Source organism: Anser brachyrhynchus, assembly GCF_964034855.1.
Source record: "Anser brachyrhynchus genome assembly, chromosome: 26".
Lineage (NCBI taxonomy): Eukaryota > Metazoa > Chordata > Aves > Anseriformes > Anatidae > Anser > Anser brachyrhynchus.
This window is the reverse complement of record NC_137719.1, coordinates 6,659,187-6,674,450: the sequence shown is the minus strand read 5'-3', so window position 1 is coordinate 6,674,450 and position 15,264 is coordinate 6,659,187. Positions and strand designations below refer to the sequence as shown.

The following is a 15,264-nucleotide window of genomic DNA, read 5'->3' as shown; positions in this document are numbered from 1 at the left end:
CCCAAGCAGCGTCATCTCCGCTAATCCTAAAATGAAAACCCTGGTGGAACTGGAGCAACAGGAGAGCTGAAGGAAAGGGACGTGAGTTTATTGCAAATCTTCATGTCAGACAGGTACTGCAGCTAGCGCCAGATGTCCCAAACGCATCCTTTTGGTATTATACATGCAAATGATGGCCATGATTTATTTATCGGAAAAATCCGTATTTCATAATAATGTACTTTCTCCACAGTATTTATTATTTAAATTACCCGAGCTCCTTATCATAAACCAGGAACCTGCTGTGCTCAGCTCTGAGTAAATACAGAAGAAGACAGCCCCTGTCTCAAAGAGCCTGCCGTCACAGCGTGCACACTTTACTCCTGCCCCAACACGCGGCGAGGATGGCTGCCTGCCCTGCTCAGCGCCGCGCTGCTGGTGGGGACGGGCGCATGCCGAGGGCTCAGCACCTCCACCCGTGTCTCCAGCCCGGGAACTGCGGCCACAGCGAGCGTGGGGCCACGCATGGCCCCGTCCCTGTACGCCCCAGGATGTTTCTTGGCCTCTGTCCTGGTGTATTTTTCATGTTCCCTCAGTCTTTGGAGGAGGGGGAGATACAAAGCACACCCGTCTCTTCCAGCTGTGTATTATTTCCTACAACAAGGCTGCAAACACAATCCTCAAACATTCCCATTGCTAGCAGAGGGCTCTGGCAGCGCTGCAGCAGCAGCGTGCAGTTACTGCAATATTTGTAAGGAGGTCAAAGACCTTTGCCAAGACGCTGCTTTAGCTCTGGCTAGTTTCCAAATCGTTTGCCCCATGCAAAGCTATTTTTATTTTCATGCTAATGTTTTGGTTGATGGTTCCTACTATTTCCAAACAGCTTTAATGGTGCAGTGTTTTATAAACGCTGCCCATACCTTGGAGACTCCAGGGCTTGAAATAAAGCTCTTTCCCAAAGGTCCCTCTGGGGAGCCTTCCATCTGGTGACTCGCTTTACAGCTGGTGCTGGTTCCCAGCACCAAATCCCTGGGAATACACGAACAGCATTTGTCTGACACTGAGCTGAGAAACAAGGCGCCAAGAGCTGCAGCCGCAGGAGCACAGCCCTATGGCAGCCTTCGGCGCGCGAGTCCCTCGTCACCTTGTCCCAGCGCTGCTGCAGCGCTGAGCCTGCACCTGAGCAGACCGCACACTGCAGCGGCAAGCCAAAAACAGGGAGGAAAATCAGGATTCAGCGAACAGGCTGCAGCTGCCATGAGGCAACAGAGAACATGTAAATGCAGCTGGGGCAGGGATGCTTGTCTGCCTGTTAGGGCTGGGTAGGTAAAACACTCCAGAAAGCCAAATATTTAGTTGCGTTTACCCAGGGAGCACAAAAGAACCCCTTCCTGCCCTGATGGAGCATTCCTCCTGCGCGGGTGAGCAGGCTGCTGACAGCTGCAGGAGGCAGGTCCAGGAACACATTGGCAGGGACCCCTGGGCAAGGAGCATACAAAATGGAGTGTGGCAGAGCAGGCAGAACGGGAGAGACAAACGGCAGGAAAAAAAGCTGCCGGAGAGAGAGCCGTGGCTGCCCCGGGGCGCTGCGCCCAGGGCATCCCCAGCACAGCAGTGCCGGTAGCCCCTGATCATCACCTCCACAGTGATGGCTCTTCAATCTGTTCCTCACTCCCCTTCCATATTAGGCATAATTTAGCAGCTCCTCTCTCCTCCTCCTTCTGTGCTGTAATTAGCACTTTTTGGCTTGAGTCATGTCCTTTAATCATATCTGGACTGCAGTCACTCCTGCCAAGGTGAGTAATTCCCCAGGCAGAGATAAAGCCCTCTGCGCTTCTTGAGCTTTTGCCAGGTCAAGCGTTCAGAGGGATGCAGTGGCCAGAGCGTGTACCAGATACAACATCGGGTCTTGGGCAAGTGGCAGTGCCAAGAAGGTTAAGGCAATTATTTCCTGTGCCCTTCTGTTCCTCCCAAGTGGGAATTGCAAAGCAAACTTGGTTGTTATTACTAAATTGCTCTGAGACCAGCGGCTGAGCCGTGCAGGAGAGGAGAGTGCGACAGAGACAAGTACTTTGCACAAATTTGTCCCCACTGGTACATGTCCATCGCGGGAAGTCACTCGGGGACAGCCCCTGGCTGTGATACGGGGACAGCTGGAGCTGCGGGTACAACAGGTTTAGGGGCTCATTGCTTTCCCAGTGCATGGACAGCAGAGCGGCTGTGCAGCTGGCCGCATCCTGGGATGTGACGGCCGCAGACCTGCAGCCTGCGGGCGCCCTCAGGACAGCCACCGGCAGGTCTGGGCACCGGCCCCCGAGGGCTTCGGGGAGTGGCTCTGAGTTAAGTGGGTAGAGAAAAATGGGGGAGAAAATGAGCAGTCCTGGAACAGAATGGGAGGGTGCGGAGAGGGATGTCAGACACGCTTCGGGCAGGAGCAGGCTGCCGTTTAGAGGGGACCTTTAGGATGATGATAGTAGCTGAGGGATCCTGAGATGGTGCTGCAGACCTCCCGGGCACTTAAGGAAAGTTGGTCATGAAACGTTTTATAGCTTATGAGGAGCTCGTAAGGCAGCCAGGACCTGGATAATGGGGGATTTTAATTACTTGGATATTGATGGACATAATAACTGTGCAGCAAACCACAAAGGGAAACCTGTGGCTAGAGGGGAGAGCAAGATTGATCTATGCACAGCATGTTAAATAACCTAAACCGTTTGGAGCTTCTTCTGGCCCTGGCTCCAGGAGCACAGCCAAGTATGATAAATAAGTTTGGGGTTGAGAAGTGTCTAGAATCCAAATGTTTATATTCTTGTTCGATTTCAAATATTCACCAGAGTGGTAGCAGGAGTTGTGGCAAAGCACTTGCTCGGTGTGCCAGGCGGCTGCCAGTGCTGCGGGAGCGGTGCCGGCCACCCAGCCGCCGCGGGGAGCGGCTGCAAGCAGGGAGAGGCAGCTCGGGAGCTTTTGCACGGAGTTTCTGAGAGTTGAGAAGCCCCTGGAGCACCCCTGCCCCCCACGCCACCCCCCGGGGCCCACCAGAGATTCCAGCTGCCAGGGGAGGGCAGGAGCTGAGCCCAGGGCTCAGGGCAGCCCAGTCCCTGCTCCAGCGGCAGCAGAGCTTGCTGTTGGCTTTTGCTCTTGCCTGGGAAGACAGCAGGGCTGGGGGATGCAGCCAGGGACTGTTTCCCGTGTGTTACCTGAGGTGGAGAGGGCAATAAGGCACCTTTCATCCTTTCACCCTGTTCATGCACTATACAAGGGGCTTTCGGAGAGCAGAGCATCCTCCTCTTGGGTGTCCAGGCAGGGTACAGGAGTGATCCCTCCCCAGCCTGCCCTTGCCTGGGTTGTGGAGAAAAGGGCTGCAGCACCTGGAAAAGTCATTGTGCCTGTGCGTCAGCAGCTGGGCGAGACACTAGGCTGGAAAATGGGTGGCAGAGCACCTGAGTGTGCTACGCTCGTGTCTGCAGAAGGTGGACTCACGGAGTGCTGTGCCGTGCCGTGCCGTGCCGTGCCTGCCGGGCGGGTCCCGTGCTGCAGAGTCTCGCAATGGAAATGTGTGCATCAGCCTGCCTGGGGCAGCACCTCTGTTTGTATTGATAAGGCAGTTTTCTGTGTGGGCAGTGCTAATTTGGGTCTGCAGCCGCTACTCTGGTTGCAGCCGAAGGCTGCGACATTCCTGTTGGTTTTGCATCAGCTATCTGGCAGGAATCCTTCCCAACTGATCTGGCAGGTGCTGCCTGATTCAGGGGGGGCGGAACAAAGCCCGGGCACAGCCCCAGCCCAGCAGTGCTTCCGGGCAGCTAAACGAGGAGAAGTCCACCTGGGAGCAGCAACAGCTCTGAGAGGGCCCTGAGCTCCCCGCAGGGAGCAGCGATGCACAGGAACATGCAGGAATGCCCAGCCTGGCCCTTGGGCACATCCAGCCGGGACTGCTCTTTTGCTGTTTGACTTTAATAAAGAGCTGAATAAATGGGCCTAACCCTGCCCGATGCAGAGCCGCGGTGCTTCGGGTGTCCCGTAGGCTCTGGGCAGCGACCAGTGCCACAGCGCCGTGCACCCCTCTTCAGGATTTCCTTTGCTCTTGCACAACAAATGCCAAGTGCCGTGTTATTTTCAAATGTGTTGTGGCATCTTTAGGCATAGGGCCCGCTAAATTATTTAAATGCAATGTGCTTCCAGTCGTAATGCACCTGAGACCTTAGATGTCTGCGTCTTGTGATCAATATTAGACAGCAGTGGTTTGGAAACAGAGAGAAATCAAAGCTCTCGCAGAGAAGCTGTCCCAGCCTGCCGGGAGGAGAGACAGGAAGGGGCCGTGCATCACTGTCTGGGCGCTGACAGCCTGCAGGATCTGCCCGCACCGACTTTAAAGGAGATGAAGCTGATTAATGCCTGTGCTGTCACTGCATGCTTGTCTCACACAGCGTTTCATAAACTGTAGTCAGATCTGACAAGCCCTCGCTATGTCGTTTGTCGGCCTGGGAAAGCCATGGGCTCAGAAGCAGTTTCTGAGGAAGCACACAGCAATTCAGGCACCTTCCTCATCCCCCGGGGCAGTGCTGGCAGAGCCCAGGGTCCCTGCAGGAGGGTCCCGGAGCCCTGCCACCTCTCCTCTGGCTGCCCTGCTCCATTTCCCTGCAGAGGGGGGGCACAGGTCTGCGCCCTCCCTCCCCTGGTTGAGCTTTGCCAGGGCTCTGCCTGTGCAGGGGCAGGGAGTGAGGGCTCCAGGAGGGTTTGCAACAGGGACGGCTCCTTCTGGGGACCCCTTGCCCTTGGCTGGCGCTGGCATCACTGCCGACCAGCCTTTGCTTGGGTGCTTTGCAGCACGGGGACAGCCCCTGCGTCTCCCCCACAGTGGCCATCTGCATGAGCTCCCTGGGAGCCCTTATTATATTTTTCATTTAGCCAGAGTGACTTTTTTTCCCCTCCAGTTTGCTGTTTGCCTGAAATGGTCTGAAATGTAATAGACCAAGACAATCATCAGTATGAAATATTTCCTACATAAAATATGCAGTAGCTATTCAGAAATGAAGATCGAGTGGAATGAGGGCTGCCAGACAAAGATTTAAAGGTGCTGACATGTTCCTATAGGCTGTTTACTGAAGATATCTTTGCCTAAGCCCCAGTTTTAAGACTGCCTTTCAAAAGAGGGCACAAAATAAAATTTAGCAAGGAGCTTTAATAATTCAAGGCGCCGTGTGCTGAGCTTTTTGTTACCCTTATGGGAATGAAACCTCATTTCAAAGGACCTTGACTTTCTTCTGACAGTGCAGGAGAAGTGGCACTGCCAGAGCTATTTTTGCACTGAGACACTGATTGGGTGTGAAACCTGTCTCTGGTGGCCGTGCCAGCAAACCCGGGCAGGCAAAACGTGGATGCATATGGCCTGATTTCCCTCAGGATGCCAACACCGAGGGACTTGGGGGTGCTCTCTGTAAAATCAGGCCACTTGGGCATCTGGTGTTATGAAAAGCTGCGCAGCCGCCGCAGAAATGCGGAGCCGAGGGTGCGTTGGCTGCTCTTGCTTCACGTGCTGTGGTGCTTCTGTCTCGGTGCCTGTGTGCTACGGGTTGGGCTGACCCCCGCCTCGGGCTGGGTGCTGCGCGTACCCGCTGCTCCAGAGCACAGGGGAGGACCTTGGCTTCATCTGGGGCGGTTTTCCTTTGCTGGACCCTTTTGGAAACCGTATGTCCCCTCCCACAGCGCGATATTGATCACCGAGAATTAAGAAAGTGAGCCCTGTGTGTGCCCAGAAGTTGCAGCGTTACCCTGGTGGCATCCTGAACCCTCAATCAGGAGCTGCAATGAAGCTGGTAATGGAGAATAAAAGTACAGCCTTATCACTTGGTGCATCGCCGCCAAGCGACCGCCCGCTCCTTGAGGCCCCTTGCTGCCCCGGTTTGCTCGCATCTCTCCTCCATGTCCCCCTTCCAGCTGGCTCTGCGTGACTCCAGCAGACTCCGGTTTGCCAGCAGGCAGCCTGGGGGTAATTGTGGCCCAGCCACAGACCCAGCATCCATTTCAGATCTCTGCCTGTTACTCAGACTGGAAGCAGGCATTTCAGTAAGCAAGCCTGTCAGGTAATAGGGAAATGTGGGGCAACCAGGAGCCCTATTTTGTAGACCGGGCAGCTTGTTTTTGTCAGCCCAATACCAGGTCCAGCCTGAAAGAATCACAGAATACCCCAAGCTGGGAAGGACCCGCTCGGATCGCCGCATCCAGCTCCGGAAAGGGGTGATGAGAGCTGGTGGCCTGAGGCTGCCTTCATGGTTTGGGACCTGCACGTGCCCGGCAGCCCTGGGCCCTGAAGAAACGTGCCCTGCCGTGGCGTTGCAGTGCCATACTTCATCGCTCCAGAGGCAAGAGGAGCTGAGGCTGACAGACGGGGGTGCCAAAGGCCTTGGGGCGCAGCGGAAAGCCCCCGTCCTGCGAACCGTTTGCGCCCCACGCCCCCCCCCCCCCCGCACTCACGGCAGCACTCGTGAAACACAAACCCAAATTCTGCTTTATCTGCCCCCCACCACCCCCTGCACTCCGTGCTGCCGGCCCTGCGGCTTGCCCCGGGCGGCTCGGGGCGGACAGCGGGCGTCTGCTGCCACCTCGCGCTGGCAGCGGGCTCGGGCCTTGCAGGCCGCTCAGGGCCTGGGCGCCCGCCCTTGCGGGGGACGTGCGAGCCGAGCAGCACAGCCAGCTTTAGGAATTGAGCTTTATTAGCCTGGGCAGTTCCCCTGCTCTCCAAGCTGCTCTTGCAGCCCCCGCAGTGGGGCTCCGAGGCCGCTGGGGGACAGGGGGCTCCTGCCACGCTGGGTGCCCCGGGTGCCCGTCGGGGCTACGGACGGCGGCACGGTGTTTGCCCTGGCAACCTCCAGCAGAGAATCGTGAAATCACGGAAAAGTAATCACGGCAAATACGCAGACTGGGCCTGGAAGGGACCTGCTCCTAATGAACTCGGCCCAGAACTAGAACCTCCAGCAGCGGAGATGCTTTGGGGGTGTATCTGCTAGCGCCAGCCTCCAGCAGCTGCCAGCCGCGCTCTGGAGAGCAGAGCCGTGGCAGCACCGCACCCTGGCTGCATTCGGGAGACCCCACCAGGGGCTGTGCCCGGCCCTGCCAGCCGTGGGGTCCGGGCCGTGGGGGGGTCCTGGCAGGGGCAGCTGCCACGCACGACACCCAGGGGTGGCGTGGGGCAGGCAGGGATGCCGCAGAGCAAGCGGCTTGGAACTGGGGAGGAGAGAGGCAGCTTGCTCTGAGCCTGGGACCTGTGCGAGTGGGAAGGGGCTGCAGGGAGGGAGGGAGGGAGGGGATGTCAGTGATGGTCGCCGTTTGGCTCGAGTCCCGCAGCCTCCTGTGCCTGCCCTCGGCAGCGCCTCGGCAGCCGCCGGGGCGTCAGGCGCTTATCAGCCCGTCCCTGGTGGTGTCCCTGACGCTCTTCAGGAAGCTGAAGATGTGCGACCCCCCGGTCCCTTTGGCCTCCAGCGCAGCCGGGGGCCTCCCAGCCCAGCCGCCCACCTCCGCCCGCCCCGCCTTGGCTTTGGCCACGGCGATGTACTTGGTGACGATGGCGATGTGGTAGGACCTGAAGTCCGCCAGCGCGGCGACGCAGCGGTTGAAAGCCGCACGCAGCCGCGTGTCTCCGGAGCAGAGCACGTGCTGCTTCAGGGAGGGCGCCCGGCAGATCTCCTCGATGAAGGCTCGGTGCGGAGGGGGCATGTAGTCCCTCATCCTGTGCAGGAACGCGGCTGCAAAACACCAGCAGAGAAAGAAAGAAGTTGAGGGGAAATGGGATGAAGCTCTCAGAGAGCGGCCGGGCTGCAGCCAGGACGCCGGTGCGGGCGGTGGGCACGAGTCTCATGCTGCAAAGCCTGGGTGTCCTTAACCCGGACTGTGCAGCTACGTAGGTGGCAGGAAACCTGCTCGAGATACTGCAGTGCGATTCTGTGTCTGAAATGCAAGCCATCAAATATTCCCATCTCTGATCCTGTCTCATATCTTGGTGATATATATCCCTGCTAAGATTGAGGCATGTGGGAAAACTATATAGATGCCAGGCATTCTTTTAGACTGAAATATTGGATTTTCCTCTTCTTGCTTACTCCATGAAGGCCTGTCTATGCACCTGGAAAAACTAATAAAGTTAATGTTAAACCAACAGAGGACCTTAGGAGCGGGTGTAATGTAAATCAAAGAGAAGAGGAGATGCAGATAGCTGGGTCCCTTCCGTAACGCAATGTAAATGCTCTCAAAACTCTTCTCAGCTGGCATTTGCTGGGACCACCCCTGCCCTTTCCTACCTGTGCTGATCCTCACCTGGATGCCCTTGGGAAGGCTGTGCAGGGGCAGCTGCATCCCAGCCAGGAACTAACCCAGGGCTTTTGCCTCCCAGATCCCTGGGCTGGAGCCCAGCACAGGAGCAAGCAGGGGGCCCAAGCCCCACTCAAGTGCTGCGCTGGGGCCCCCGTCAGTGCCTGGGGAAGCTCTCTGCTTGCAGGTGCTGTGGCGTACTGCCTGCAAACACCAAGCACCAAAACCCCAAAACAAACCTCCTGCCAGCTGGTGCCCTCTGCCCAACCCCACCTCTGTCCCCAGCACTGAGTTATGCCATTTAGTGCCAGGTAAGATCCTCCTCGCAGTCTCCTGTCCTCTCGTCTGTCTTGGTGCATTAAATGAATTGAGAAAGAAAACCCATATTAGGTCAGTGCTTCATTAGAGTTGTTTTTAACCCTAAAAGGCAGGTTTTAGCCCTTGCTCTCAGCCTTTATTTATTGTTTGCTATTAGCGTGGTTTCACTAATTTCTGATAAATATATTCTGTTGTGGGCCAGACTATTGCAAAGCTATGTGAATGGATGAGCTCAGTTACTGGCAGGATGCTGGCATGCTCTGCTCCCTCATCTCTGTACCCATATATAACCTCAGTAAAAAGTTGACATGCAAAAAACAAAGTCTGTCCCTCTGGGAATTTATAGCAGCGTGGAGGTGCTTGCCAGAGCCTCATTTATGGACTTCCTCTGTAATGTACTGAGGAGAGCCTCTTCCCAGCCAGATGCTGTGACAGGGCTTTTGGGAGGGTGAGATGGACACACGGCCCTATCAGCTGGTAAATCTGCCGTAGGCAAAGCCATGGGAAATGCACTGGCTTGATTCTGTTCCCCCCAAATTATTAAAAAAAAAAGAGAGAAAAAAAAAAGGAAGAAGTGTTTGACTTACTGCTTTCCTGGCTGTGGTGAATCCCCAAGAACTCATCAAAAGCATGCAGGACGGTGCTCTGTGCCGCGCTCCCTCCCGAGTACGCCATGGGCTCCTCGGAGACCCCTTCGAACACCAGCCCGTCCGGCATCGCGGGGTTGTCCTTCCAGCTGAGCCAGGAGACAAGGTGCTCAGGAAGGGGGCGGCCACGCAGCGAAGCCCCCACGTTTTGTAAACAGGTCAGACTGCAGAAAAGTGACCCTGGGCTGACAAGATTGGGTAAAACCTTCCTGACCCCGTCCTTGAATCACCTCCCCCTCACTGAGCCTTGCCAGCTGTCCTCAAGCACAAGATAAATTCGGAAACTAAACACCACATCAAGGTGCACAGCAAGGTCGCAGCTGTAGGGAGAAATCCATCACTGTCTGTCTTCCCACAAGCGAGGGATCGCTGTTTGGGTCTCCAGGCTCTGGCATTCACCCCAGGGCACACTCCTGGGACCAGCCCCCGCCGTGACTGCGTCCCCAGCCCCTGTGCCAGGTCCTGGGGCTTGGCACTGAGTGGGCAAGAGGGGAGCGGCTGCCCTGCTGCGCAGAATAAAACGGCAGCACCTAAGGCATTTGTTCCCTGAGTCCCCGTTAGGAGAAGCCCGGTTGCCCCTGCACCACTAAGAGCCACACAAGAGCACCTCTGAGCCCTTGAAGTTTTGACTTGGGATTTTTCTCTGTTCCCGCTGATGATGTCTTTAAAGACAGTGCAGGAGAGCCTGTCTGTTTCTTTCAGCAGAGCACAAGCCCGTAATGTGATTTCCTCCCTCTCATAAAAGATGCTCGCCCTCAGTAGGGCTGGGAACTGGGCAGCGCTGCTGCCTCCCCCCTCTCCGTACACCATTAACTCACAGCCCGTGTCATACTGGTTTATGCGCCTGTTGTGCAAAAATGGATAAATGCTCTCTTACAAATGGAAAGAGAAGTTATAATTTCAGAGAGATAATGTGCCTGGCACAAAAATATCTCTTGACCTTCCGAAGAATGCACCATTTCATGAAGCTTTCAGTACTGGCTGTTAGGGCTGTTTGCAGAAGCAGATTTTGCCCAAATTGCAGAGAAAATAGATTCATTATCAAATACCTTAATATTTTTAGCTCTCCCATGGATGTATTTATAGTAACCTCTACTAGTGGGAAGTTGTTATAAGCAGAAGGGAATTTAAAAGGCATGTTTTTCCAAGCTGATGACCATCAAGACAAGGTCAGTTGGGATAAAAAATGAAAGAAACATAATCAGGATGCATGGAGCCTTTTGACTTAGGAATGCTGAGATATGCCGAACAGAAATAAAAATAGAAACCCCCTGAGAAGCCCAAGAGTGGAGCAGTTTGGGATGCTTGCAGCCCAGCAGGGAAGATGAGGGATAACAAAACCACAGCGCTGGGCTCTTGTTGCCATATTGCTGCCTTGCCCAGCTAAGCAGCCCCAGCAGGGCTGCCCCCTTCCCAGCGGAGCCCCTGCTCCCCCTGCCCGTGGTGTCGTTGGAGGAATGGAAATGCTCCATACTCACCCGGAGAGGAAGATCCGGATCACGGCATAAAACACTGCTGGATCCACGTAATCTAGGAGGAAATCGGATCGGAGGTGTCACTGCGGGCAGTCGGCATCGGCGTTTCCCACGGGCAGGGCCTTTATGAGCTGCTCTCTGGGCCAAGCACGAGCGCATTCGCGCAGTGCACCCGGTGAGCAACCCCATGCACAGCACCCCGAGGGCGCGGGCTGCCCCGCAGGCTCCTGCAGGCTGCTGTTACCATGCATCCGCTGCAGAGCCTTGCCCATGGCTCCGATGGCCGTCGCCAGCCCCTGCAGGGCTTGGTGCAGGGTCTCCTCGTCAAGCTGCCGGACGGCACGAATGGCCTGAAGGATCGCCTGCGAGGAGAGAGGGAGAGCACGAAGCGATGGAGGGGCTGGGATGTGCTCTGGGTACTTGCTGGAAGCCCCAAGGGCTGGGATCTGGGGCCAGGCAGCTGCAGGGCGGGGGGCTTGCACCCTACCTTAATGCCAGGCACGGCCGCCTTCTCCACCAGGAACGTGACGAGGATGAACCCCCTCAAGCTCTCTCCCCCGGGCAGCAATATGATGGGGTCCAGGTTCCTGCAGGGGCGAGCGGGGCGGTCAGCAGCAGCTTTCCCCGTGCCCTCGCCTGCCCCCCAGCCCTGACGCTGCGTCCCAGCCACAGCGCTCTTGTGGGGCAGTGGCACAGGGCGGCAGGGAGCTGAGCTCTGCTGCTGCCTCCCAGGGATGGGTGAGATTTTTGGAGGAGCTGCTGCGTGCAGCCGCCTCCCCCAGCATCAGGACAGACCCCAGCTCCCCCACCCATGCAAAATCCTCCTCGTTGCAGAGCCTTCTGCACCCCGAGCAAAGGGAAGCTGGCACAGGGCAAAAGGGAACATCATGCTCTGCTCTGGCTCTGAGGGATCCTGAACCCTCCTTGTGCCCACGCTGGGCTACAAGTCTGGTCCCTGACAGGCAGGCTCTGCACAGGCTGGAACAGCCATGGTTCAGCCGCGATCATGGTGGCTTTGCCGTTGTTTCGGTGGTGTTTGTGTGCCAAAGACCGAGCTGTTTTTCTTCTGCTTGTGTATCGAGAGAGAGGTTTAACCTAAGCAGAGCCCTGCAGTGTAGGAGCACTAAGCCAATTCAAACAAAACTAATACTGTTAGAAAATAAATAAGCATCTTAAATACTTACTCAATTTCCAGAGGCCTGAAGGCATTTTGGGCATTGCCAGCAAATACACAGGGAAAGGGGAGAGGGAGAGAGAGAAGTGTTATAAATTGTTCTAGCGATGGACTGTGCTGCGTAACACAAACGAGTTTTCTCGCCAGAGGGCAGCGCCATCCCTCGGGCAGACATTCCCACTTGCCCCACACATGTGCCCATGGGGCAAAACCCCTCCCCAGCCCTTAGCTGCGAGCTAGCCCCCCAGTTATGGTGGGTTTAAATGGTTTTGGCCAGGACTGGAGCTGCGTGGGCTTGAGCCGCTGACCCGGCTGCAGGAGCCGCGTTCGCTGTTTACCCGCTGGGGTCCTTCCTCTTCCAGTTGGCCAAGACAAAGTCTGCGTGGCTGAGGATGGGGGGGAGCCCGAGGGCCTGCGAGACCTCCCAGAAGGGGACGGCGAGGTGGCGGGGCAGGACCTGGGGGGCACAAAGCACAGGAGAGGTTGCGCCCCAGCTCTGGCCTTGGGAAGGAGGCTTGGCCCCAGCGGGACGGCTCTTGCCGCAGTCCCAGGGGAGCAGCACGCGCGTCAGCTCCCCAGGAGCAGGGGAACCTGCTGTTACCTTCACGGTGCCCTCCTCGCCCTCCTGCCACAGGTAGCCCATGGTGATGAAGCTGAGCACCAGATGGGCCAAGTACAGCTCCTCGCGCCCTCGGAGGTGCTGCGTGCTCAGCTGAGGCATCTGCCAAAGAGACGCTGGTGGGCAAGGAGCCATGCAAAGGGCCCCGTCCGGGGGGACCTGTGTGCCTCCCCAGCCAGGAGTGCCCCTCCTGTCACCTCTCCCTGCCCTTTTCCTTTCCCCCCCGCCCCTGCAGCGCTCGCTATGGACGGACTGGTTTGCTGCGTGCGATGGTTTGCTGCGTGCGATGGTTTGCAGTAACCCAGGGGATGTCACTGCCCCGCGCCGGGAGGAACGCGGGAGCTGCAGCTCTCGTGACATCTAGAGGGTTTCCCCTGCCACCGCACTCCGCGCCTGCCTTGGCCCAGCAGCTGTGTAAGGAGTTATGGCCGTGCCGAAGGCTTTGCCTCTGCGTCGCGTTCGTTATAACTAACGGTCCCTCCATGCGCTTTCCGTACACACTGTCCCTCCGTACGGCAGCACCAGCTAAGGCAGGAGCAGCACACACTGAGACACGCAGAGCTGCCCGTGCACAGGGATCCTGCCAGACACAGCTATGCCAGACCAAGGTTGAGGGCGCGCCGACGCCAGCAGCGGTCGCGCATTTACCTGGTGAACACGCGAACGGAGCCGATGGCTCGCAATCAGCTGGGGCAGCTCGCGGGCGATCTCCATCCACGGGCCGTAGGGAGCCGGCAGCTCTGTCTTGGTAGGTGTCGAGAAGCAAGGGGGGGGGGGCTGTCAGCACACAGCCCCGCGCACAGCACCTGCAGCGCTCCTCTCCCTGCGCTCCGGCAGAGCAGCCCGGTGCCGAGAGCTGCTGCTGGTGCTGCTGGGGAGCCTGCCCGCCCCAGGCCCGGAGCTGCGGCAGGAGCCGACCCCGTGCCCCCCACCCTGGGCAGAGGTTTCTGCGGGGAGGGACAGGAGCGGCTGTCAGCCAGCCCGGGCTCCAGCATCCATCCAGCCCTGCGAGTCGCAGCTAATGGTTTATGTCTGGTTCCCCAACTTGTAATATCAGCCTGCATGATGGTGAATTAATGGGCGATAAACAAGTATCTGCCTGTCCCTGAGAGCTCCCTCTGTAAATTGCGCCCCAGTGACAAATGGCTCTGCTTTCAGCACGGGAGATTTGCCTTCTAAATTCTCTCCTCGTACTCCTGTGAAATCCTGTAAATCCAAGGCCAATATCTGAATTGCAAAGCTCCTTCCCCCCCCCCTCCGGGCCACGTGCTGCAGCCAGTGTAATTTTTAAAGTGAGGAATTTGTCCTATGAAACTGCCTGAGACAAAGTATCACAGGCATTCCTCATCGATTTTCTAAACCCTTGTAAAATAGTGTTAAATGGACACCCAACCAGCGCACCGCTCACCAGCCCCCCTATTTCCCTGCTGTTTCTTGCAGCCCACGGGCACGGTGGCACGGCCACCTCCTACCAGAGGGCTGGGAAGCAGGAAGCCGTAATCCTCCGAGAGCTGAAACCGGCTCAGCGCCGAGGGCAGCGGGGTCTCCTCCTTGCCATCGCCGGCCTCCATCACCGGTGCTGGCCGCGGGGCTGGGACGCGCTGTGGCTCCGTGGAGGCACCGACTGCCCCGTGCCTGGTATGTGCTGAGCCAGCGCAGCACGCCCCGGCCACGAACCTTGTCCTGGGGGGGCAGGTGAGGCCCCGGCCGCCCGCGGCCAGAGGGGTCGAGCAAACACGATTAAAGGTTGCTGATAAGCCAGTGTCGTGGAGCAAGCGCCGAGCCCCGTCCTCGTCAGCATCCACCTCTGGAGCGGGCTCGGGGAAGGCTCCTTGCTGCGGGCGGGGGCTGCGAGCTGTCCCCCCCAGCCTGGGATCTCCTCAGCAGCGCTGGTGGCTGACGCTCAGGGGAAAGCCCACGGCTCCCAGCAGGGCCCGCACCCGGCTGGTGACCCCCCAGCGCGGGGGCTCCGGGCGCCTTGTCCCCGCAGGAGCAATGTATGCTCCATCAGGCATCAACTGCATCCTGAGCCCCGTGCTTGCATAAGGTGCTGCTGATTTACGCGCTAATAATATGCCCAGCGCAGACAAGATAAATTAATGGGAGCCACAACTGAAGCTGCTGCCACAAAGTAAGTGCGGCGTGGCAGGGAGTAAAACTCCCTACTCCACATTTCATGTCAGTTAAGGATTTATCTGCATTTCCGGCTAACTCCCTAATGACTGAACGTGAGCTGAGGTTGTCATTAAATTCCCACTGCCAAACAAAGCACAAGATTCTAATGATGGTTTTAATTGTGCCTGCACCGTAGGCTGCCCATGCTCTCCCCAGGGCTGCACACACCCAGCCCCAGGGGAGTCAGAGCTGACACGGAGGGCGATCAGACGTCCTTGCGATGAGGGTCTGGGGGTTTCTGACCCAATGTCATGCACAGCACCAAAACTCCCTGCCCATTAGGTGGCTCATGCCACTGTCTGGCCAGAGATGAATGAAAGTAGGCCAAACGAGACCCTGCAGAGGAGGCTGCTGAAAATCGTGTTTCAGGGTGGCGCTGCCTTCGTCCCCCCGCAGATCAGTCCCCTCCCGCCCTCCCGCAGGTGCCGGTGCCATTGCAGCACGGCACAGCGCACGGCTGCAGCAATAGCACCGTCTGCTCTCCACGCCTGCTCCCCGTTGTTCCTCCCCGGGCAAAGCACAGCTGCACACGCGCAGCGCTCAGAGCCCCCCTCCTCTGGCCAGCCTCCGGAAGCT

At 57.5% G+C, this 15,264-nt stretch overlaps 1 protein-coding gene across 1 annotated transcript; it reads right to left on the bottom strand.

Moving 5' to 3' along the window:
- Positions 1 to 6,671: 6,671 nt before the first annotated feature.
- Positions 6,672 to 14,835, bottom strand: IDO2 (indoleamine 2,3-dioxygenase 2). The gene is given in 11 exon segments (XM_080568739.1): positions 6,672 to 7,718; positions 9,186 to 9,334; positions 10,724 to 10,775; positions 10,965 to 11,082; positions 11,208 to 11,307; positions 11,905 to 11,919; positions 12,233 to 12,351; positions 12,496 to 12,615; positions 13,162 to 13,257; positions 13,986 to 14,227; positions 14,230 to 14,835. Coding segments are annotated over 11 exon segments (1,449 nt in total). The 5' UTR covers positions 14,315 to 14,835; the 3' UTR covers positions 6,672 to 7,365.
- Positions 14,836 to 15,264: the final 429 nt, after the last annotated feature.